A 25,164-nucleotide genomic window follows, 5' to 3' on the forward strand; every position below is an offset into this window, starting at 1 on the left:
ATGAAGTGTTGCCCGTCTCGGGCCCGCACTCCACTGAAGTGCCGCCCAGTCCGGGCCTGCGCCGCTAGCGGTTCTATAGCCAGTGCAAATAGCAGCGGCGAGAGAGAGCAACCCTGTCGGGTGCCTCGCTCAACCGGGTATCGGAGGGACACCGATGATCCCACCCTCACTCTTGCTATCGCCTCCGCATAAAGGACCTTCGTCCAGTGAATATAGCCAGCCCCCAGCCCAAACCGTTCCATTACTGCATAGAGGTAGTCCCACTCTAGACTGTCGAAGGCTTTTTCAATGTCAACCGAAAGGACCAGTTCCGTCCCAGCTCCGCCGTTCAGCCCGTCCATGATACGGATAAGCCTTCTGATATTGATTGTGGTGTTGCGCGATGGTATAAAACCATTCTGGTCCTCGTGCACGAGGTCCGTCATGTGTGGCAGGAGCCTTGCTGCTAGTATGGAGCTCAAAATCTTATAGTCTGCGGTGAGCATAGAGAGTGGTTGATAGGACGCCGGGTCACCACTCTCTCTACCGGGCTTCAGCAGTGGAACCACCAATGCCTCCCGCATGGACTGCGGTAATTGGCCCGCTGCCTTGGCCTCTTTATAGACGGTCAACAGTCTTGGCACCAGGATATCTAGATATTTGCCATAGAATTCTATGGGGAGCCCGTCTATTCCGGGCGACTTGTTACGTGCCATGCGTCGCACCGCCGACCTGATCTCCCCTAACTCAATGTCCGAGCCCAGGTCTTTCGCCTGCTCTGCCTCCAGCCGTCGTAGGGGTAGACCCGTCAAGAAGGGTTCTGCTAGTTCCGGCCGGTCTCCCGGGGCACTCTTATATAGGCCCTCGTAATACTTCCGGACGCCGTCAACTATGCCCAACTGAGTGTGCTGTACTACGCCCGACGTATCTCTCAGTTGGAGTATGGGAGTGTACCGTCTAGTGGGGTTCGAAAGCCACGCCAGAAGGGTGCCCGCCTTGTCGCCGTCCACATGGGAGCGCAGCACATACCTCTTGAAGTCAAAGGCTCGAAGCCTCTCCACCTCAACCGCTACCGCCTCCCTAGCCGCGCAGAGTGTCTCCTGGAGTTCAGGGTGTCCGGGCCGCTCCCTTTCCGCTTCCCTCAGCTTGGTATCCGCTTTAGCCAGATCGCCCAGCAACACTTTTCGCACGCCTACATAGTCTTTGATGCAGATACCCCTCACCACTACCTTAAAGGCGTCCCATTCCATCGCCCTGGAGGTCGCCGTCCCTTCATTCTCCGCGAAATATGAGGCCACCCCCTCCGCCAGGGTCGCCTCGAATAGGGGGTCTTCTAAGGTCTCAGGCCGTAGTTTCCAGATCGGGATCCTGGGTTTCTCCGCCACCCAAGCTAACCGGATCAGGAGTGGATTATGGTCAGAGATCGTTCTCGACAGGTACTCCGATTCCGTGACGTATGGCAGCACCCCCCGGGAGCAGAGTATCGTGTCCAATCGGACATGCAAGTCATGCAGTCCGGAGAAGAATGAGTAATCTCGGTCAGCCGGGTGTTGCCCTCTCCAGATATCCGTCAGTTCCCAACTCTCTTGCCACTCCCTTCTACCCCTAGATAGCCTGTGTACCGGGGAATCGTGTAGGGGGGGGTGGGACCTATCCAGCAAGGGGTCCGCAATGGAGTTGAAGTCACCCCCCAGCAGGACCGGGCCTGCCAGGGAGTGAGCCAGCGTTCCTGATAGTGTCGCGAGGAAAGCCAGCTGGTCCGAATTCGGGGCATAAATGCTAGCTAAGACGATATCTCTACCTTCCAGCTTCCCCTCCGCCACCACATACCTCCCTTCCTGGTCCACCCATTGGCGCGTGAGCGGGAAAGGTGTGCCTGCTCTAATCCAGATTAGTACCCCCCCTAGCATATGCTGAGTAGCTGGTATGGAAAACCTGTCCCCGCCACCTTCTCTGTAGCGCCGCCCCCTCCTGCCGTGTAAGATGCGTCTCCTGCAGCATGGCGATGTGCACTCCCCTCCGCACTAAATAGGCATGTACTTTGTGTCTGCGCTGCATGGTATGTAGGCCCCGCACATTCCAGGTAATACAGTTCAATTTATTCACATTAGCCATTGTCCCAGTGATCCGGTCGACACATTTCCTCCAGTTCCCGCCCTTCAATGGTGGTGGTGCCCCCCCCTTAACAAAACAAAGCATCTCAACAGTCCTACCCGTGGTATACCCAGGGTCAATAACTTCAAAAAGGGTAAACAATCCCCAACTGTGGAACCCCCCCCCCCACTCCCCCAGAACAGGCCCCAATACCAAGATATCAGTCCCCATCCAAACTCCCGCACCTGATTGACCCAGGCCTTAACTACACAGCCGCAGCCGTGGGTGCCTTAAGGGCCTACGGAGCGCGGCCTTGTCCAGAGGGGGGCTGCGCCGCCTAGCTCCTCGCTCCCTCCCCAGTTTCCCATGTCCTCCCTGCCATGAGCACCCCGGTGTGCCCCGGCCCCCGCTATATACTTAGGCATGGGTCTCCCTCCCAGCTTTCCAAACATTACCCATAGTCTTCTGCCAGCAGTTCAGACATTCAGGGTCTCGTCCGCCGTCTGCGGTGTCACCAGCGGCCCTCCGGTCCGAAGAATCCCAGAAAGGTCCGATTCTGAACCTGAGGCCGATATAAGAGTGTCCGAGTCCGTGGCCCCCCCAGAGCCGGGGCCCTCCGCTCGACTCAGCTTCCCCACTTCCAGTAGTGCGGCCTGCCGTTCTGCCTCAGTCTGGGAGGCCGTTGGACCCAGCTTCCCCTGCCCACGTTTCCTCAGCCTCTTCGACTTCCGCGGCCGCTGCGGCGAACGCTCCCGCTCCTTCTCCCGCTCCTCCTGCACCCTGGCGCCGTCCGTTCCAGCTCTGTACGTCTCCCACCAGTCCCAGGCCTCCGCTGACGTGTTAAAGAAGCTCGCCTTGTCGTCCACCACCACTCGGAGCCTGGCCGGGAAAAGCAACGAGTAGGCTATCCCCTCATTCCGCAGTTCCTTTTTGATTGTAAGGAAGGAGGCCCGCTGCTTCTGTGTCTCGAAGGTGAAATCTGGGAAAAGTGTGACCTTGCTGTTCGCAATCTGGAAGGGGCCATCCTCTCGAGCCTTCCGCAGGAGCAAATCCCTATCCTTGTGATGAAGCAACTTGGCTATGATCGGTCTGGGTGGAAGCCCGGGCTTGGGAGGCCCCAAGGGGACTCTATGTGCACGCTCCAGTGTGAAGAATGACGAGAGCCCTTCCGGCGCCACCACTGTTTTCAGCCATTCCTCCATGTAGGCAACCATGTCCCTCGTCCCCTCCGTCTCCGGTACGCCTACGATCCGCACATTGCTGCGCCGGCTTCTGTTTTCCGCGTCCTCCGCCCGCCTTTCCAGGGTGCGTATGCGGTCCAGGGCTTCCGTTAGCTTCCCTTCCATCACCTTGTGAGCTGGCGCCAGGTCCTTGATCACCGTTTCAGCGTCCTTGACCCTGTCTTTTAATTTATCGTGGTCCGCCCGGAGCAAGCCCAGTCCTGACGCCACTTGCGCTATGTCGTTGTGGAGCGCGTCTCGAGTGGCCGTTATGGCTTCCAGTATCCGGTCCTGCAATCGCTGCAGGTCCGACTGCCCGGTGGGGCCCCCCTCCGCCGCATCAGACGTCGCTGCCTCCTCCGCCTTGGTCCTCGGCTTCCCCATTGTGGCTGACCTCGTCCTACTCGGCCTGCCCGGTTGGCTGAGACCTCCCAGGCCACAGCCTCGCAGCCTGTCCCTGTGCGCTATGGGGTCGCGCTTCGCAGATGTCGCGCCCCAGACGATGCGCCTGTCGTGATTCTCGGCCCCCGGGATCTGTGGATGATCGTTCTTTCTCCCCTCGGGCCCCAGCCACGTGGCCGGCTCCTGTGCGCCACGGGTACCCGCTGCGCTGTTGCCGCACTCCAGAAGCAGCGCCTGCCGTGCTGCTCGCTCCCTGGGGACTGAGGTATACCGTCTTCCCTCTCCTGGGCTAGCGGCTCAAGCGTGTCGCGCTATCGGAGGGTTGGCGCTGCCGGGGGACCTCCGCTGGCCTGCAGGGCGCCTCCGCTATGTCTTCATCCACCATTCGAGCCTCCGCGGCGGGGGGGCCACAAGAGAAAGGAGATGGGGGGCGGGGGGGGCCCGGGCCGTGCTGCACTAGTCCCCGTCCCCTGTGGTCCACCTCTCAGGACTGTTCCCGCTCACCCGTCATCAAGTTCGGTGCCCAGGGCTGGGTCGCAGTTCGTCCCACCGCACTCCTGGCTATTGAAGCCGCCTGGGAGCTCCGCCTGCAGTGGCGTACCTGGCGGCCCTTTCTTCTAGCGGTCGCGGTCGCCGCGCACCGCAGCCGAGGGTCAAGGAGCTTCTCCCGCTGCGGGGGGATCGCCGTCGGAATCGTCCGTGACGGCGGCCGCGCCCCTTCGGTGTGCTTCGGGTGTGTGGACCGCTGCGCAGCCCTCGGTCAGTCAAGGCTCCGTCGCGGCCGCCATCTTGCGCGCCGCCGTCTCTCCCTCCGCTCAGGCGGCCGCTGCGATCGGCGGCCGATCTCGGCGCTGCCGTGCCGCCAGTAGCCCAGATCACGCCCAGCCAGTCTCCTTCAGATCCGCTACCGGCGCCGGGGCACTTGCGGGTTCTCTGGCCCCGTTTTCAGGAGTATTGTGGGGAATAGGCGCGGAGCTCCGGGCTCACGCCGCCATCTCCCTCGGCGCTCAAGCCACGCCCCTTCAATGGATTTACTGATTTGTGTTAGGGGCAAACTTTGCATTTCCCACGGGGATAGTGACCTGTGACCAGAGCTAAATCCCATAGGGTTTGTTCCACATTACTCCTCGGTCTCATTGTCTGCGGTCTCATATGAACCAGAATGTCCCTTAGGCTTGCACTCTTTTTAAAGGAAAACAATGGAGACCATTGGAGTTGAGAATACGCCATTTCTTTGTAATGATCTTCTTCACACAATTGGATTCTGTGCTAAAGATGGTAACACAGACATTCCTGTGCTCTTTTGGTTTATCGTTTGACTCTAAAAGAGAATCCCTGTTATTATGTATGACATGTTTCCAGGCCCTTTCAATAATGTGTACAGGGTAATCTAGTCCATGCAGTTTTTCACTCAAGATCTTAGCTTCCTCAAACGTAGGAACTGCCCATGTGGGAGGTTCTCCCTAAGGAACTTAGAAGTGAAACTATGTAAGGTTAACAGATTATTTTTATCTGTGGGTTTGTGAAAGACTTCACTAATCAATTTACCTCCCACTGCTTTAATGATTAAATCCAAAAACGGAAGGGACTCTGTTGTGATACTGGCTGTGAGAAACAGATAGGGATTCCTACTGTTCAACCAACTTTATGGAGTCTGCAAAGGGTTTGTTCTGGCACATATGTACTCATTTTCAAAGTGCGATACATATAAAAATGCCAGACTCGATGCACATGAACTACTCATGGAGGTGCCATGGTTTGTAAATATAAAGTATCCTGGTACTGGAAAAAGTTCCTGGTGAGGGCCAGTTATGCCAGACATAGTATAAAGTTTCTTGAGGTCTGGAACTCCCAATCCTCTTTGAAGTGAATACTTTCAATTACTATACATTTTTTTCTTCGAGGAATATTTGTGTAAAGTGATTCAATGTCTAATCCAATTAGACATTCTTCATTAGGATTAAAATGTAGATTCTTTATCAAATTCAGCACCTCCCTTATATCTTTTAAGTAAGCTGGCATTCTCTGGAAAATTGGTCTTAAATAGAAGTAAAAAAATCGGGATAGTGGTTCCAATACGGAATCAATCCCCAATACTATAGGTCAGCCCAGAGGAGGTCTTGCAGTCTTGTGTACTTTAGATAGTATATAAAAGTACGGGATCTTCGTTCCTCAAGACGGCCGCCTCTTTTTGACAAATCCAATCATTAGTTAAGGCTTCTTCGCCAATGATAATGTCTTTTTTTAGTACTACTGTCGGGTCTCTGATCAGGACCTCATAGTTTCTCCTATCTTCTAGGAGTCGTTGGCATTCTACATCATAAGCCTTCCTGGTAAGGATCACCAAGGCACCACCCTTATCAGCTGGTTTTATGATAATACGTAGGTTTACTTCTCTCATTGTCTTTTGTTCCAACGTAGTCAAATTGCTGAAGGTTCTTTTATTCTTGGCCTCAGACTGTTCTATGTCTCTAATAAGCCACTTGTTCAAACACCCCGATCTCTGGCAGGACCTGTGCGAGTGATGGAACTAAAGTGAATTGTAGAGGGAGTCCAGTGTCCCCATCATGTTGCTAAGTATTTCTGTCTTGACCCTCAAAAAACACATTAAGCTGAACCTTCCTAAAACATTCTGCAAGTTCGCACCTGAGTTTGAAGAGATCCGCGTGATTTGTAGGGACAAATCCTAGACATTTTTTAAGGACGCCCTCTTTTGCCAGAATCAGTGTAACATTTGTCAAATTCATTATCAGACTGCTTATCTTCTCATTCCTGTTAGAGTTTCCCGGGTAGCTAGTTGATTTAGGTGCTCCCACTGAACTCTTTGTCCCTTTTGTCTGCCTCTGCCTCTCCCTAAAAAGGGCTTAGGACTGGGGTAATACTGATATAGTTGCATAGGGGGGATACATAGGTAGCCAACCAAAGCCAGGCCCCAGGCAATGAGCGACCAGTCTCTCCTGAATGACGAGTCTTCTAAGAAGATCAATGGCTCATTGACTACAAGTAAACCTCGTGGTGCCGCGTTTGCCCTAAAATATTCTGTTAAAATGTCATCATGTAAAATGGTCTTTTTTAGTTCTGTCAGTGAATCTCAACCCTCCACCAAAGTGATTACCTGGGCCATAGTTCTGTTGCCCTATAAGGAGGGACCAGCTAAAATAGATGCCACTGCATCTTCCCTCAAAGATGGACCATGTTCATCCATATTATATGGTCACCCGTAACTGGTCTCTGTACATTCAGAGTTGTATGGTATAAGTATCACTTGTTTATTCTTTCCATGTTTATTTGCAATTGTGCATGTTCACAGAGGTATATGCATAGTCTCTGTTTACTCTGATATGGTATATGTACTACCACCTTATTTTCTGCATGTTTGAGTCAGTGTGTTTGCTGCCTTTACTTGCGTCATGCAGGAGGGTTCAGGTTCATTCTTTTTGTCCTGGCTTCTTTCAGGTTCAGATTGTTCTAAAGCAGAATACCGTAAAATGGTGGAAGTCATGGTTGCAGGCAAGAAAAAGGAAGTTATCCAGGTTCCTCATGCATTTGTGGACATCCTGGACTGTTCATTGGTGGATTGTTGTTGATCTTTACCCTGTGATCGTTTTTGGGTTGTTTAGTTGAAAGCTGCTGGAATGGAAATAAAGAACGTAGAGCATAACACTCATCTCTTTGTCCTTAATAGAACTAAAACTTTCTTTCATGATTAGTAGGCCAATTTTTATTCTCCATCATTGGTATCTTTTATATATTCACAAGCGACCCTCTCTCTTTGCTGGGCAGATGCTCACCCAGTATTATTCTTACACTTGTGCTTTGAAATCTGAGCAATGATGGCCTCTAGGGGGAGTAGGAGAGCTTTAGCTTGCACCCCACTGGCTGAGGTTTGGGTTTTTCAACTGAGGTGGAAATGTTACTAAATGTACAAGTTGTTTCAAGCCTATGGCTTTTTTACACTGTACACTGCTATTTTAATGTATTGGGGATTCCCAACCTGATGACGGGGAATGATTCAAGCTTGTGAATATATATTAGATACCAATATTGGAGAACTGGAGTAACTGGTAAGTAACTGATTCTTCCTCACTGCCGCCCCTTCTCCCACTTCTAAGGACTTGGCTTTTAGAACTCTAAGAAGATCCCTAGTTAGGTTTGTCACATCTCAGGTTGCCTTTTCCTATGGCTGATCTGCAGCTGAAGATTCCATATAAGAAAAATGACATCAGTGTGCAAGGGTGTGGTGCTTATATATGGCTCCATGCTGTCCGTTTCAGAAGTGGCGCGATCTCATTGCCGATGGCACTACCTGCGTCCGTTAGCTATTAATAGAAAGATTCTGAATCGAGACTGCTGCCTCAAGGGAATTCAAAAAGTGAAGAATCTGGGGTTGGATAGTGTTTGCCAAAAAGACTCTTAGTGAATGTAGGCAATTTGTTCAGTGTGTATATTTAGAAAGCACACATTCACACTTGCATTTCTTGGCATTGCAATAAGACTGAAATAGTAGATGCTTATTGTTTCCCAACTCAATGGTTCTTAATTCAATGACTGCAGGCAGGTGAAAGGTTGAGGGGACCCATCAGGGTTTTAATCTTTGACCATGTTGTCAAATACTAATCCCTGCAGTGTATGAGTTTGTCATCTTAGCTATCATTCTATGGACTGCAATGTTGAAAGCTGCATATTGTGTTACTTATGAATAGGCAGAATACAGCTTGTATTATACTGGAGTATTGTGCAAAAGCTTGAAGTTGGGTCTTTTTTTATTTTTACTTTAGGTGTTGTCGTCTAGCTCCTGTGAAATTAAGAAGAGTATGTGCCAAGTGCCAGAACAGGATAAGCAGCAAGATCGCTCACCAGCACCTAATGCTACACCCTGCCAGCCACCTTTGCAGGGGCTCCCCATAGACAATCTCCCTATGAACAGGCAGCCTCCACGCAGGGGACGAAAGGGCCGCAGGTCTCATGATGCCAACTTAAGCACCAAGAAACCAAAGCGGCTGCTCCTGCTGGATGGGAATATTGCTTTTCCAAAGCGACGCTACAGCGAGAGTTTGGTGGAGAGCCATGAACGGCTACATGAATCACAGGGCCTTAAAAGGTTCTTTGGACATGACAAGAGGATTCCTCGACGCTTCAGCGAGGGAGATCGAGCACTTCTGAGGGGCTTCAGTGAGAGCAGTGAGGAGGAGGAGGAAGAAGAGGAAGAAGAAGAGGAAGATCTTGACAGCCCTCGGTCAGTGTCACCTCCCACTCTCACCAAGCCCACCTTGAAGCGTAAGGTGCGTTGTCTCTCTGGGACCAGAGCCTTCTCTGTTTAACACTAGAATAACACATTGTTTATCCACTCGTTGTCAGGGTTTTGGTGTTAGCAGTTGGGAGTAGTGAACTTGTGAGGGAACTTCATATATAATCAAGAACATCGAATATCTCTGCCACTGTGTTAGACCCTAGAACACCTTTACTAGACAAATATAGCTTTCTGGTATTTTTATATTGTATGTCTATATATATATATATATAATAAGTCCAGTACATTTAAGAGGAATCGACAGCAATAGGATGCATATAAGAACAGTGCTCTCACCATGACTAATTCAGTACATTTAAAAACTTGATAATGACGGTTTATTTCACATCAGTTAATGCAAATTAGCTGCCAGACAAATCAATCAAAATATAAATGTGTTTAACTACCACATGCATTACAAGCAGTAATATGCTCAGGGCTTAACAGTGATTCACACATGAGTGAAAGGTTCATTGTTGACAGTGACAGTTGCGCTTGCCTGGCTTTGGTTATTATTTGTTGATTTGCTTTTCACATTGTAGTGATATTTTTCAGTGCTTTCTTGGATGCTCATTCCTCCTAACTAATAAGGTATGGAACCAATTGGGCCTTGAATGAATACACAGTGCCTCTCGAGATGCATTAGTTGAGATGATGACCTTTCAATTAACTCCTGGGTTGAAACTTCGACTATGCAATTAGACTGGATACAAACGTTATTGTATGTGATATTCTGATTGCTTGTTTTAGACTTCTTTTTCTAATGGCTCTCCTGTGGTCTGTTTCTGTTGCTTGCGCACATACACGTGTTTTTGCTCTACTCTTCTGTGAAATTTGATTAAGCGTTGAGCACATTATGTTCTGTTAAATCCTATACTAAATTTGATGCATGTATATTTGATTAATGTGTTACACTGCTATTTTGGATAACAATGAAATATGCTAAATAAGTGCTAATGGAACCATTATTCTCCAGTATTGGGGTGTCTTTCATAGATTCACATGCCTGAATCATTCCCCGTCGTCGGAGTGGGAGTCTCACGGTATATAAAAAAGCAATAAATATGCCCATAACAACCAAAAAACATTGGTAAAAAGAAACCAGGAAGTAAAGTAGCCCAAAGCAACCAAGAAAATAGTTCCACATGTATGACCATCATAGTCATTACACATAGCTCAAACTGCAGCCAATCAGGCGACAGCACCCACCAGAAAGTTCTCCTCAAAGGCTCAGGCTCTCAGATTTTCTACTGCACGTCGTGTGAAGGGAGTCTCCCTGAGCTCTGCTCAGTTCTTCTCAAGTTTCTTCAGGATTTCTTACTTTTAGGATTACTTCCTCTAAGAAATCATTATTCAGACCTTGTGCATCTTGTGGTAAGCTCCGGCTTTTCTCAGAAGATCCCCCACAAGAAATGCATCTACTGCCTGTATCTGGATCATCAAGTGAAGTACTGCAAGATATGCAGGACCTTCCCTCAAAAGACCCTCAGGGACAGAGAGGGCCGCTTACTTCTGTGGCTACAGAAGCTTAAGGACCATGGCAATCCAACGACTCCTCCGTCGCCGCAAAAATTGTCAACATGTACGGAAATACAAGTTTCTTCACCATCTACGGCTTTATCTTCTACGACAAAGCCTTCTTAGCTACAAAGATGTGGTTCTGTGCTTGAACCCTTATCTCCATTGCGTCTTTCTCCACATAAGGTACCTCTACAGGTTCCTGACAAATTGCTGGACTCCGAAGACAGTGAGGAAGATTCTGATGTGGATGATCGGTTTAGAACAGCTACAAGTCCTTCAGAACTGTTCATTAAGTACCAAGAGGAAGATCATGATGATCAACCTTCGCCTGAACATTTGGCGTCACCTGCTGCTAGTATCCCGACAACTCAAATGCCTGTAGCCTTATTAACCAATCTTCAGCATATGCTGGACAATTATTACCGTCGTTTCCCGCCATCTGAATCAGCGGACTCCGTGCCTCCTACACCAGTGGCGCAGGCTTCCACATCAGAATTCAGGTCTACTAGACCTCCTTCGCCAGTGATTTCACATCATTCTGCAGAAGCACTCATCAGATGATGAAGAGAGAGAGGAAGGTGAAGTAGATGAGAGATCTTTGTTGTCGGAGTGGGATGAATATCAAATCGAGACACCTTCTCCTTCACCTCCAGTTCCTGCCGATTCACATCCAGTGGACATTGGAGGCTTTCACCTTCTTATGGAGAGAGCAACCCAACGTTTCTCTATCCCTATGGAAACTAAGAAAGAGGAATGCTTCCTCTATGACTTTAAAGACCAGCCAAGGAGACGGGTGCGGGCGATTTCCAATTATAGACTTTATATGGAAAGAGGGATTAAAGGTGATGGCGAATCCTGCATCTATTCCTCCAGTCTTGCCAAGTCTGGACAAAAAATATAAAGCACCTGACAAGTCTTCAGCGTGCCTTATAGGACACCCAAAGGCAGATTCCGGGATTGTGCAAGCTGCCCAAAGACGGACTAAGAATCCATCATCCCCGATCACAGCCCCACCTGACAGAGACGGCAGGCGACTGGACTCGATTGGAAAACGAGTCTCTACGATGGCAGCGACAACGGTCCATGCTGCCAATTATCTAGCCATTCTGGGTCGGTACGACCGACAAATGTGGTCGGATATCTCACCGTACATAGACATGCTTCCGGAATTTTCAAAATCCGAATCTCTGAAGATACTGCAAGAGGGAGAACGGATATCGACAGAAATGATCGACTCTGCAGTGAATATGGCTTCCATTGGCTTCAGGCAGCTGGAGGGGGCTGCTGTCCTGCGCCGACAAGGCTGGTTAAAGGCTACTTCGTTTCGCCAGGAGGTGCAATCTAAGATTCTGGACATGCCCTTCGATGGGGAGGCTTTGTTTGGCCCACATGTAGACGAAGCCTTGCAAACCATCAAAAAGGACACAGAAACAGCCAGATCTCTTGGCACCTTGCAGTTTCGGAAGACGCCCTTTCAGGGTGCGAGAGGACGTGGATCGTCCTCCAATCGAGGAAGCTATAGTCCGCAATCTTCCTACAGATCTTATCAGGGGAATCCGCGCTTCCAATCGCAATGTTACCAATCATATGGCCAGCGCAACACAGCCTATTCCCAGAACAAGAAGAAACCTTCCTACCGCAGAAAGGATTCCAATAAAAGGCAATGAGGATCATAACATGCCACCGCTACTGCCGCAGTCGCATGTAAAAGTTGGAGGAAGAATCTCAAAATGTTATTCAAACTGGTCCTCGATAACATCGGACAGATGGGTCCTAGACATCGTAGCCAGGGGCCATGCTCTAGAATTCGAAAAGTTTCCTCCAAATTTCCCTCCAAAGGGCCCTCCTCCAGCTCATCTCAAGGAGTTGTTTTCTCAAAAAAGGAGCGATCGAAAAAGTCCCTCAAGGCAGACAGGAACAGGATTCTATTCACGGTTCTTTCTAATAAAGAAGAAATACGGAGAATGGCGTCCAATTCTAGACCTTCGTTCCCTCAACAAGTATCTAAATAAACTGTCATTTCGGATTTTATCTCTTCAGGAAATACTTCATCTTCTGTCTGCAGGGTATCACATGGCCACCTTGGACCTTCAAGATAGGCACTTCAACTTGCCCATTTTACCCAGTCACAGAAAGTTTGTGCGTTTCAGAGTGATTGGCAGGGATTTTCAGTTCAAGGTCCTTCCCTTTGGACTACGATCAGCACCCAGAGTGTTTACAAAGATCCTAGCTCCAGTAGCAGAGCACCTCCGGCTGGAGGGGATTCAAATATTTCCTTACCTTGACGATTGCCTTATAAGGCGAATTCTTTCTCAGACACAAACATCCATGTGCAAAGATGACTGTCTCTCTTCCAATCGCTGGGTCTTTCTATCAACCTCAGCAAGTCACATCTTGTTCCTTCACAAAGGCAAACGTTCTTAGAAGCAACCTTGGACACAAAACTAGTTCAAGCTTTCGTATCGGACGAAAGGCAAAAGAGAATCAAAGATATGGCTCACATGTTACTATCAAGAAAGTCAGTTTCAGTCCGACAGTTCAAGTCCTTTCTAGGAATGGTCTCTTCTTGCATCCTGTTGATACCAAATTTCCACCTCAGAATGAGGCCCCTTCAAGAGGAACTCAGCCTGCAATGGTTACAAGTCTCAGGTTCATTCGAAGATCTCATTCAAATCACTCCTCGGATGCTGGAGGCCTTTCTCTGGTGGGATCAAGAATGAAATCTACAGAAAAGCTATGCGTTCCTTCAAGAGACGCCAAATTACACTATCACCACAGACGCATCCCTCGAGGGTTGGCGAGCACATCTTCAAGGGCTGATGGTCAGCGGGAAATGGAGCCCTCAACAAAGGACATGGCACGTAAATCTGCTAGGGCTAAGAGCCATCTTCTTTGTCCTCAAGTCCTTTTGTACAATTATTCCAGGGGCCACAGTATTGGTTCGCACGGACAATACTACAAGTATGCATTACTTAAACAAACAGGGAGGAACGAGGTCGGTTCTTCTGTCTCAGGAAGCCCAAGAAATCTGGGCTTGGGCGATACGACACAGGATCAATCTCTTGGTAGTTCACGTGCCGGGACTCTCAGGGGAATGCGTTTTCGATCAATTGGTCTCAAATATATGCTTACGCCCCGATACCGTTGGTTCCCAGAGTTTTCCGGAAGATGTAGAAAGAACCTTGTTGCTTAATTCTCATCGCTCCCAGATGGCCTCGCCAATTCTGGTTCACCGAACTTCTTCTCCTATCAGAGTGCGATCCAATTCAGTTTCGACCAGTACCGAATCTCCTGTCCATTCAGAACGTCAAATTTGCCATCCGGATCCTGCTTCTCTGAAATTAGATGCTTGGCGCCTGAGCACCTTGAATTCGCTCATCTAAATATTACTGCAGATTGTAAGGAGGTACTGGCTAACGCGCGAGCACCTGCTACAATAAAGACATACAGACTTAAATGGTAAAGATTCTGCATGTGGTGTCAATCTGCTGGGGTTCACCCAACACCGGAACAGATATTACCTTTTTTCTTGCATTTAACAAGAACAGGCCTATCTCATGCAACGTTAAAAGTCTTTTTGGCAGCCATTTCAAGGTTCCGACAGGATGGATCCAACTCTCTTTATTCATCAAGAATAATACAACAGTTTTTTAAAGGTCTTTTCCGGATTTTCCTCCTGTACGTCGTCCGCCTCCATCATGGCATCTTAATGTGGTATTAGCGCAGCTCATGCGCCAACAATTTGAACCAATTCACATGGTGGATTTTAAATTTCTAATCTGCAAGGTTTCTCTTTTGCTAGCATTGACTTCATCTAGAAGAGTCAGCGATGTTCAAGGTCTCACTGTCAATTCACCTTTATTGCAATTCACGTCCAATTCTGTGGTGCTGCGTACAAACCCTAAATTTATGCCTAAGGTGCCTTCGGATTTTCACCTGAACGAACCAGTCATCTTAAAGACATTTTTTCCTAATCCCCTGCGGAGAGGGCATTGCATACCCTTGACATCAGCAGATGTCTAAAATTCTATTTACAAAGGACCTCTACCATTCGCAAAGTGTTTGTTGCCTACGGAAAGATACGGCAAGGACAAGCAGTGTCTAAATAGACCATAGCTAGATGGATTTCTGTCGCTATTGACTTTTACCATCTGCAAGCTTGAAGACCTTTGCAGACTACTCCGAGAGCACACTCTACGAGGGCGGTTTCCTCATCGACTGCTCTCTTCGCTGGTGTTCCTCTTCAGCAGATGTGTAGAGCAGCAACTTGGTCCAGCAGACATACTTTCACCAAGCATTACTGTTTGGAAGCTGCCAGCGATGCTGATTCTTCAGTGGGGCAGGCGGTACTCCGCAATCTTTTCAAATAAGGTGAGCCTCTGTTTTTTCTCCTCCTCTTTACTGCTTTTCCGACGCTTATTATTTTGCCTATGTTCAGTACATGCTCATGTGATTGCAAATTTTTCATATATGTTTATGCATACAGCATTTCTCTTATGTGATTGTGAATGCTTGCTATAAGCAGATAGTGTTGCAAGTAGCGTCTTCCAAGCATTATTGGGGTACTGCTATCTACTCTGATTCAGGCATGTGAATCTATGAAAGACACCCCAATACTGGAGAAGAACAATAGTTACTTACCTGCCTGTAATCTGTGGTTCTCCAGTATTGGTGTATTTCATAGATTCACATGCAACCCACCCACCTGCCCTCAGAGGCTACTTTATGCTCTTATCTCCTTGTTACATTCTTGTGCGAGAACATCTGAGAGCCTGAGCCTATGAGGAGAACTTTCTGGTGGGTGCTGTCGCCTGATTGGCTGCAGTTTGGGCTATGTATAATGACTATGATAGTCATACATGTGGAACTTTTGTCTGGGTAGCTTTGGTTAACTTTACTTCCTGGTTTCTTGTTACCAAGGTTTTTTGGTTGTTATGGGCATATTTATTGCTTTTTTATATACCGTGTGACTCCCACTCCGACGACGGGGAATGATTCAGGCATGTGAATCTATGAAAGACACCAATACTGGAGAACCACAGATTACAGGTAAGTAACTATTGTTCTTTTCTTACATATGTAAAAGTATGGCATATTTTATTTTATGGTTAAAGTGGGCTTTAGCATTCATTTGCTTTTACCTTGCTAAAAAATTAAAAGAAACTGTGCAGATAGGTACCATAGTTTTACATGGAGAGAAAAATCTCACTGTGCCTTTATCCAGACTGACCCTGCTAGGGCAGAATTTATAACAGTGATGCCATACATTTCTGTCTGTTTCAGATAATGTATTCTCAGTTTCCTGCATTTTCCTATCAGGATGCCTCACTGTTTTGAGGTTCTCTTTGTGCAACTATAAAATATTTAAATACAGTCCCCCTTTATTCCCTCTCTGCCCAACAGACATTGTCCAGTAATGCAACATCTTTCATGAAATTATTTATTAATCTCTAAGGGATTGGAGAAGCATCTGCCTATGAGGTCAGAAACATTGCAGAAAGTTCTCAGAATGAGATGCTAGTTTTCCAGAGCAGAAGGAAACGATTAGTAGAGCTTAATTCTGTCTGTCTCTGATATCCAGGAAGCCTCTGAGCACAGAAATTATACAAAAAAAGGAGTCACTTGCCTTGTGTCATGAACACCATTTTTTTATGAAATTGACACAATTAGTGTCTAATTAAACTCCTGCATTTTTGCCATCATATTTAGGGCCCGATTTAGACTTTGGATGATGGGTTACTCCCTCACAACAGTGATTAATATCCGTCTGCCGAAATATAAATCCCATAATATCCTATTGGATTTATATTTCAGCGAACAGGATATCCGTCACCATTGTGACGGAATAACCAGTCCACCGAAATCTAAATCAGGCCCTGAGTGTTAAAACATCTATGTGAAGTAGCTCAAAAAAGGGTTGTGCCGGCCACGTTCTCCATTAGGACAAAGACATTGAAGAGGTTATTGCCAAGATGTTGAAGAATATCTGTTGTCCCATTTGACACCATATGTTGTGTCCTGTTTCTCTTCATCAAAATAAATCATTTCCTGAATCCACCTATGGGAATATGAGTGACATACTATCAAGAAAGCGTGCTGATCCATCATCTCAGAGTCCAAAAACAGTACAGATGGAAGCCCCATCTCCTGGGCCTAGTCACAACTTATCCGTATATAGCTGGAAAGATGAAGGGGAAGATCAAGAATCTCAAGGAGAATAAATAAGGTATGTCAAAATCCCAAGGAGTAAAAGGTTGTGAATGCTCTTTATTCTTATCCAGTGAAAGCCGGACTGCAATGCATCATTGGAAACTTTTTTGGGGTGAAATACTAGATCACCACCCAGGTGATGATATTCTGGTGCTTAAGGTAATGCAGGGGAGAGGAACTTTTACCTTAAATATACTGTTTCATGTGTCTCAGTCTTCAGTCATGAAATTATTTTTAACACCCTAGGATTCAAAGACTGTAATAAAATTGACTTCCGGTCTAGTCGCTTGCCATCCCATACTGTTAAAAGTCCTGGTCAGGGGGGGCGTGGCTAGCAGCCGGAGGGTATGGTCGCTTTCTAACGCGGCTCCCGGCCCTCGCCTGATAATCCGCCTCAAACATCCGCTACCTGACTGGGGACCCCTCTACGATTGGGAGGCCCCCGACAAGAACCTGTGGTGCACACCGAGGCCACGATGCTGGCCATTCGAGCGACGCCGTGAGGAAGAACGAGTCGGTTGTAAGCCGATCCCCGTCACGCACAAGATGGCGCACGCTGCGGAGACCCGACTCTGAAGCCCTGTGATCGTCGGTGCCTGAGCCAGGACCAAGCCCGCTGAAGCACAGCCTGCCCCTCCGCCACTGATCGGAGCGGATCGGACGCCCTCCGTGGCTGACAGCGGCCCGCTGCACCACCGGGGGACCCAGGTGAGGCGCATCGGAGGGGAGTCTGGTCGCCGCCCATAGTCACGGGGCGGCATTCACGCGACGCCCCGGCTTCATGGCCTGGACTTTCTGAGTGCCCCGGGACCGGATCCTTCCGCCCCCGTTATTGGCGGTGGCCCCCTCACTCCGACACTCTGGAGGCCCTCCCCCGCACTGGGGAGATTAATGGCGGGACCATATATTTTGCACGGGCGAGTGGAGTCCGGCCCCCGAGGAGGTTGGTTCACTGCGCTCTACCCTAACTGCGCAACGAGTCCCAGCTTGGCCCCGCATCCGACGGACTGGTCCTGCGCTTTAACGCGTGTCGGAGCCCCGGTGGCATTTGTGGTGGTACTGGCCCCTCTGCAAGGTGTTCTAGTGCGAGTGCTGGGAGTGGCTGCTGCCCCGATTCCTTGCACAACATGACCTGGGCCTTGACGACCTCTGCCTCAATCTGGGACTATCTGGGTCAGATCTGGACCCCCCCCCCCCCCGGACCCCCCCTGATCAGTACCTACATAGAGGATGTTACACCGAGCTGGGGTGGGAGAGGCTAATTGACCTGTTTCGCTTGAACTTTGGTAGGCCTGAGCGGCGGACCTTGGAACTATACAGCCACTCTCCGTGCATTCCTTGTGGTAACTCTACCGCCAGGCCACTTGAACTGCGGCTGCGGTCGCCACCAGGGAAAGTTCCTAACGTCGCAGTCTGTTCTACACTTGCCACTCCAGTGGGCTGGTGTTGAAAGTCCGGATGGCGTCGTCCAAGGGGGCCAAGACGTCGCACCAGAGACAGATTAATAAACTCTCCTGGGGCTCCAAGGGAGACAACAAGGTTGCGACTTCATCCGGGGACCCGAAACCCACGTCTCCTTCGCCAGGAGGAAAGTCTCTCACCCTTGAAGACGTTATGGAGGCGATCGCGGGGGTCCGATCCTCCCTAGAGACCCGCATCGACTCAGTCAACATAGAGGTAACCCTACTGAGAGCTGACCTTCGAAAAATGGACACAAAGGTCAAAGATGTCGAGATCAAAACTGCGGCTCTTCTAGATGACACTTCTACCCTCCAGCAGCAAGTTGCCCAGCTTCAGAAACAACAGAAGCAAATGGTAGACCTCCTGGATGACTATGAAGGGAGGGCAAGACGGAACAACACCCGTATCCTGGTCGTTCCGGAGAGGATGGAGCTGCCAGCAGCGGATCTACTTGTTGAAGACTTTGTCACAAAACCTCTCCAGCCCAAAAACCTCTCCAATTACTTCTCAATTGAACGGGCACACAGAGTCCCAGGAGGGAAACCGAAAGCGGGGGCCCTCCTCGTCCCATCATCACGAGGGTCTTCAACTTTCGAGATCGGGACGCAACCCTCCAAACAGCACGCTCGGGACCGCCTTTACTCCTGGAGAATGCCCGTATCACGATATTCCCGCATTTTACTATGAAGGTGCAGGCACAAAGACGCAGCTTTCTGGAAGTTAAGAAAGCCCTCCGGGGGGCGTGGCTAGCCGAGCAGCGAGATGGCCGCTCTCTGAGTGAGCTCCGCCGGCTACTTTTATTAATCCTTACCTGATCCTGTTCCTGGTGACTGCAGTCCCCCATTCCTTCGGGGTTCTGCTCCTGAGACCCGGTTGTTCCTCCAGCCCGAGTTTTGGACGCGGGGGCGGCTGCCCTCGGAGACGGGACCAACCTCCGTTCTCGCCGGCCGGCGAGCGGCTCCTGTCCCCAACCGGAAGTGCCTGCTACTGGGCGCCGCGGAACACGGTGGGCCGAGGCTGCATAGGCCCCAGCAGATCGAGGTCATTTTGGGGAGGAGAAATACCGCGCCGCTGCCAGGGGCGCTGCCGGAGGAGTATTGACGCTGCTCTCCCGCTGAGGCTGACGGTAGCTCCATCTGGCGCGCGACCGCGGGAAGATAGCGGAGACCGGAGCGGCTGTACAGGTGCAGTTGCGCAGAAGTGGCAGGGATCCTGCGGCCGCCGAAGACGGCGCGGACACGAGTGGCGCCCGGTGGAGGACAGAGTGGCCGCGCCTGCACCATCCTCATCATTGCAGTGCGAGAGCGGAGGTGAGCGGGTGCTGCCGCGGAGCTGGGGGTTTCACATGGTGACACGTACTGGTGGATAGCTGCGCATGGCCCCCCCCCGCTGCTCTGAGACACGGCAGCACTAAACACCGCACGCTTGATGCGCCTACTTGCCGCACTGATCCCCTGGAACTCCTGAGCTGCTCCTCCTCGGGTGTTTGGGTGGTCCTAGAGAACGCTGCCAGCGCCCGCCATTTTGGACCGCGTGGAGGCCCTGAATACGCGCATGAGAGCCTGTAGCGGTTTCCATTTCTTGCTGAGTCTACATAGGCACGTCTAGAGTGCACTGGCACCACCTGGGCGACCGCGCTCACACAGGACACTTGCTCGCTGGGACGCAGTGGAGTGCTGCCCCACTGTGGGACCGGTGAATTACTCTGTTCGCGAAGATGGGGAAAAATGAAGCCAAGCAACCAAAGCTGAGCTTTGATAATAGAAAAACGCCAAAGACCACGCCGGTGGAGTCGGATGGAGGCGCAACGTCATCGCAAGGAGGTGCCCAGGACATAGATTTTGGAGCCCTCATCATGGAAGTGAGAACCAGCTTGAAAAGCATAGACGCCAAGCTTGATAATATGGCGGCGCAACTCGAAACCGTGAAAACGAAAGTGGACACTCACGAGAAAAGGCTGGACTGTCTCGAGAATAGACAAACTGAGTGTTGTGAATTCCAACAACAGGCCAAGAAACACATCACAACGCTGGAGCGGGAAATTGACAGCTTGCGCGCCAAGTCGGACGATTTGGAAGCACGTTCCAGGAGATCCAACGTTCGCATTACAGGCATTCCAGAGACCACAAACACCGGGAAGATGGAATCGTATGTATCAGACCTACTCCATGAACTGTTCGATCCGGATCTGTCCCCGGTTTTCACGGTGGAGAGGGCGCACAGATCCCTTGGAAAAAAGCCCCCAGTGGGCGCCCCACCGCGCCCAATCCTGGCTAAACTACTCAACTACCAGGACAGAGACGTCGTGCTACGCCTGGCGAGAGAGAAAGGTACAATCACGCATCAGGGAAACCACATTTCCTTTTACCCGGATTTCACCCCTCTGGTGCAAGCGGCACGAAAGGAATTCCTACCGGCGAAGAAGATCCTACTGCAAGCTGGAGTGCCCTACTCACTCCTATACCCGGCGAAATTGAAGGTTCAACACGAAAACACCTCTCACTTCTTCACTGACGCCAAATCAGCCCTCAAGTTTGCCAAACACATATGTGCTGGAGCCAGGAGAAAATCGCCACGGCTGGAGGACGCCTCGGAGCAACTCAGTGACAATGACTGAAACCTGTGCAACGCTCATCCGGCACGGTAACCGAACTGCCTGTTACACTGGGGCTGGGAGGCCTGGAACAATCTTTCGTAAAGGTATGCTCCTGCTGGACTGCCTCCTTTTGGGTAAGTCACTGGGCCGCCTTTATACTACCTTTTGCTGCTAACTCCGTGCCTCTGCTGGGACATTGGTAGACTTTGTCACTGGCGGATTACTGGATGGGGGTCGCTGTCAGATCCCAGGGACACGGAAATTTGACTGTAGCCACCCCGTGTATGCGGGGGTGTTGGCCGAGCGCACCACGCCTCATGGGGTGCCTCCCTTTGTTGTTGATGTTGGGGTACTTCCACGCATTGCGTGAGGACTTTTGGGGTATATCACGACCTAATTGGGGGGTTGCTGAGGGTGGGGGGTTGATGGGAGTTATTCCTGAGTTGCGAGTTCCTGTTTGTATTTGGTGCAATGTACTACTACAATTGTCTATGTGTTCGCGTGCTAAGTCTGCAATTATGGCGTCTGGATGCCTGAGGGGCCTTATGGGGCGGGGAGGTGGGGTGGGGGCTGGTTACGGTTGTGTACTTTAATGGGAGGTATCAAACTCTGGACTTGGAACATTAGGGGCCTGGGGGACTACAAGAAAGCCCGCTTACTGCATGGAATGTTGTCTAGGCACAATGTAGATGTATGCTTCCTTCAAGAAACTCATCTGAATGTCGCCCCCTCAGCTCGACTGAAAAATTCCAGATGGGCGCATGTTTATTCTTCCATCTATTCGAATTATGCGAGGGGTGTCGCCATACTCATTCGAAGGGGGTTGGATTGGCGGGAGTACTCCCAGGTGCGGGATGAGGAGGGTAGGTATGTTCTGCTGCATGGGTCATTACAGGGGCGACGGATTGTCCTAGCTGCTATCTATGGCCCCAATGTGGACGATCCGGATTTTTTCAGAAATGTTTGGGCGAAAATTGTGTTACTGGACTGTCAGTCGGTAGTGTTGGGAGGGGACTTTAATACTGTGTTGAATGATGACATGGATCGCAGTGGCGTAAGCAGGCCGCAACACAATAGAACGCGCCAGGCGATATCTGATATCATGAATGAAGGTCTGCTGTCTGATGTATGGCGTGCTAGACACCCGGGAGCGAATGTGGGAACCTGTTACACCTGCCATAAGGCTGCATGGTCGCGGCTGGACTTCTGGTTGGTGTCTCCCGAAGTCGCGACATGGGTTTCAAAGGTTGATATCATGGCTAGATCTTTGTCCGACCATGCCCCATGCATGTTGGAACTACACCCCCCGGGAACTCCACATAGGGCATTCCAGTGGCGCCTCCCTCCACACGTGCTCACAGACCCTGTGTTCGTAGAAGAGATAAGAGAAGACATTAACAATTACTTTGCTGAGAATGCGGGATCTGCCACATCTGAGGCCGTTGTGTGGGATGCATTTAAGACTGTCATCAGAGGTCAATGTATAGCGCGCAAGGCAGGGGTGCTGCGTACCATCAGGGATGAGCTGGCTAAAATTGAGAGGGAGCTGCAGGCCCTAGATGTTGCGTTTAGTGCTAACCCGTCGTTAGAGACTGCAGGCGCTCTAAAGGCCAAACTGCTGACCTTTAACGAGGAGGCGGAGCGGGAGGTGAAGTTTCTAGGGAAACAGGCAGAAGCGCGCAGGTATGGGGAGGGTGATAGGCCAAGCAGGACCCTTGCCAGACTGATAAATCCCCGCGCATCATCACATTTCATACACACTATTCATGATGCCACCGGACGCCTTGTGGTGGGACAGGAGGCAGTGTTAGACGCCTTCGCAGACTTCTATGCTACCCTGTACACCTCACGACAACCCACTCCGCCGGCATCGCTGCGAGACTTTCTTGACTCCATAGCACTTGTATGGTTCAACAACAACCACAGGCAATACATGGACCTCACTGTCACAGTACAAGACATAGCCCAGGTGATTAAGAGTATGCCGGCCAATAAGGCGCCTGGCCCTGATGGCCTGACCACCTCCTTCTATAAAACATATGTTACTGAACTGGCGCCGAGACTTCATTCTGTATTTGTCGAGGCTCTCGAATTGAATTCCCTCCCTGACTCCATGCGAGAGGCTCTCATTATCACACTACTCAAGCCGGATAAGGATGAACAGCAGCTGGACTCCTATAGGCCCCTGTCCCTTATAAACGTTGATGCTAAAATATACGCAAAGGTCATCGCGGATAGGTTACAGCCGATGTTGCCTATGATAGCGCTCCCAGATCAATCAGGCTTCATTCCTGGACGCGCGACGTCACACAATCTCAGAACGATCTTTTCGGTCCTTCACTATTTACACCCGTCAGTACAGGCAGCAGTGGTGTTTCTGGACGCCACCAAAGCCTTCGATTCATTAGAATGGCCCTACCTCTTCAGTGTATTAAGGCGGATGGGTTTCAGTCAGAACTTCATGACCCTGATAAAGCTTCTTTATAAGGAACCAAGGGCCCGGGTGTGCGTCAATGGTCTCGTCTCCGAGCCATTCAGTATTACACGAGGCACTAGGCAAGGCTGTCCCCTATCGCCGCTCCTTTTCGCGATTGCGATGGAGCCGCTGGCGGCCAGAGTCAGACAACACCATACCGCCAGGGGCATCGGATTTAGTGCTAGAAGCTTACTAATCTCGCTATATGCGGACGATGTAACCCTGTACGTCCTGAATCCTAAAGAGAACCTGAGCCCGCTACTCCGGGAATTTGTACGATTTGAGGGATTAGCGGGGATATCCATTAACTGGGCGAAGTCAGTGGCCTTCCCCCTGACGGAGAGCACTGAACGCCCTGCTCCTGACTACCCCCTCAGATGGGAAACTGAAACTGTCAAATATTTGGGCATCTGGATCAGCAGGGATGTGCAGGAGTTGTGGCAGATGAACTTCGGTAGAGCGGTGGATTGGTTGGAGGGGAGGGTTGAGATCTGGAATAAACTACCGCTTTCCCTGGTAGCAAGAATTGCGTTGGCTAAAATGGTGGTCCTCCCCAAATTCTTATATTTGTTTGTAAATGTGCCACTGCCTATGACAGCTTGCTTCCACGCCCGGGTCCGCTCACTGCTACTTAAACTGGTGTGGGCTGGAGGACAGGCTAGAATCTCCTGGGACCTGCTCACGCTTCCGCTGCGACAAGGGGGACTAGGTGCCCCAGATTTGAAACTTTACGCACTCTGTGCGCAAGCCCAGTTCCTGCATTTCTGGGCATTCCCTACACCTTACCAACCACATGTGGCGGTGGAATTAGCCGTTGTCGCCCCCTTGCCATTACGAGTCGCACTGCACGGTAAGGTTACATGCCCGTCACGCGAGGTAGACACAGTAGAGATGGTCCGCTGGACATGGCGCGAACTCCAAAAGAGAGCCGGTCTCTCCCTGCTTTATGCACCAGCTATCCCCCTGAGGGGCAACCCGATGCTGCCGTGTCTGACGGCCAGAGGCGACGTCCTCACTATCCTTGGGAATAGGCTACTCACTTTTGCAGACTTATATCCAGATGGTACCTTTTTCGAGCTGTCTGCCGAGGGAGCCGACCGGCTCTGTACATTTAATGACAAATTGCTATTTCATTCCCTTAGGGAGTCTTGCAAGAAGATGGGGCCGTGCTTCCCGGAGGAACCCCGCACACTTGCCGCCCTCCAAAACTTGCTTTCACGACCTTCCCCCAAAAAGCTGGTGTCCAGGTTATATAATTGCATGCAGGAACAGGCCCCGGCGACAGTAGCCACGGCCAAAACCAGCTGGGCTGAGGACCTGGGGGACGAGCTACCAGACGACGCCTGGGAGTATTGCTGTGCGCAACTTACAGCCCTGTCCCCAAACTATCGTCTGAGGCTCATCCACTTCAAATTCCTACATAGATACTACCGCACTCCGACTCTACTACGCCGAATGGGCGTCCGTGAGGATGCCAACTGCTGGAGATGTGGAAGTGAAGAAGCGTCCTTTCTTCATATGGCCTGGAACTGCCCCAAGCTGACTACATACTGGTCAGAGGTCTTCACGGCCATAAATCAAATCACCCGAAGGGAGGACTCACCTTCCCCGCTGCTAGGTCTGCTGGGGTATGTTAAGGACACTGAGCCCTGCGACAGGAAACTGCATGCCTTACTCCTTTTATATGCCAAGCGACAGATCGCACTGCACTGGGGTAGACCAGCCCCCCCCTCTCTTGAGAGCTGGATCAGGGACGTGACTTACGGCCACACGCAGTTAACGCACTATTGGGAGTCTATGCCCACCGCTTCCAGACCCACTGACATATGGGGCCCGTTTATACAGTGGGCCACAGCACGCAAGGGCTCTGACTCACCAGATACCTCCCGGGATACGAGTGTTTCAGACGACATGG

General features: G+C 50.3%; 1 protein-coding gene across 2 annotated transcripts in view; it reads left to right on the top strand.

The window, feature by feature from the left end:
• The window catches only part of KAT6A (lysine acetyltransferase 6A), a 1,442,101-nt gene that overhangs the window by 1,303,027 nt on the left and 113,910 nt on the right, over window positions 1–25,164 (top strand). For both annotated transcript variants that reach the window (XM_086943585.1, XM_086943586.1), the window contains exon 15: window positions 8,474–8,977. In XM_086943585.1, the coding sequence (XP_086799711.1) occupies window positions 8,474–8,977 (504 nt within the window). The remainder of the gene's footprint in view (window positions 1–8,473; window positions 8,978–25,164) is intronic.

This window comes from Lissotriton vulgaris, chromosome 11 (genome assembly GCF_964263255.1).
Source record: "Lissotriton vulgaris chromosome 11, aLisVul1.2, whole genome shotgun sequence".
NCBI classification, from domain to species: domain Eukaryota; kingdom Metazoa; phylum Chordata; class Amphibia; order Caudata; family Salamandridae; genus Lissotriton; species Lissotriton vulgaris.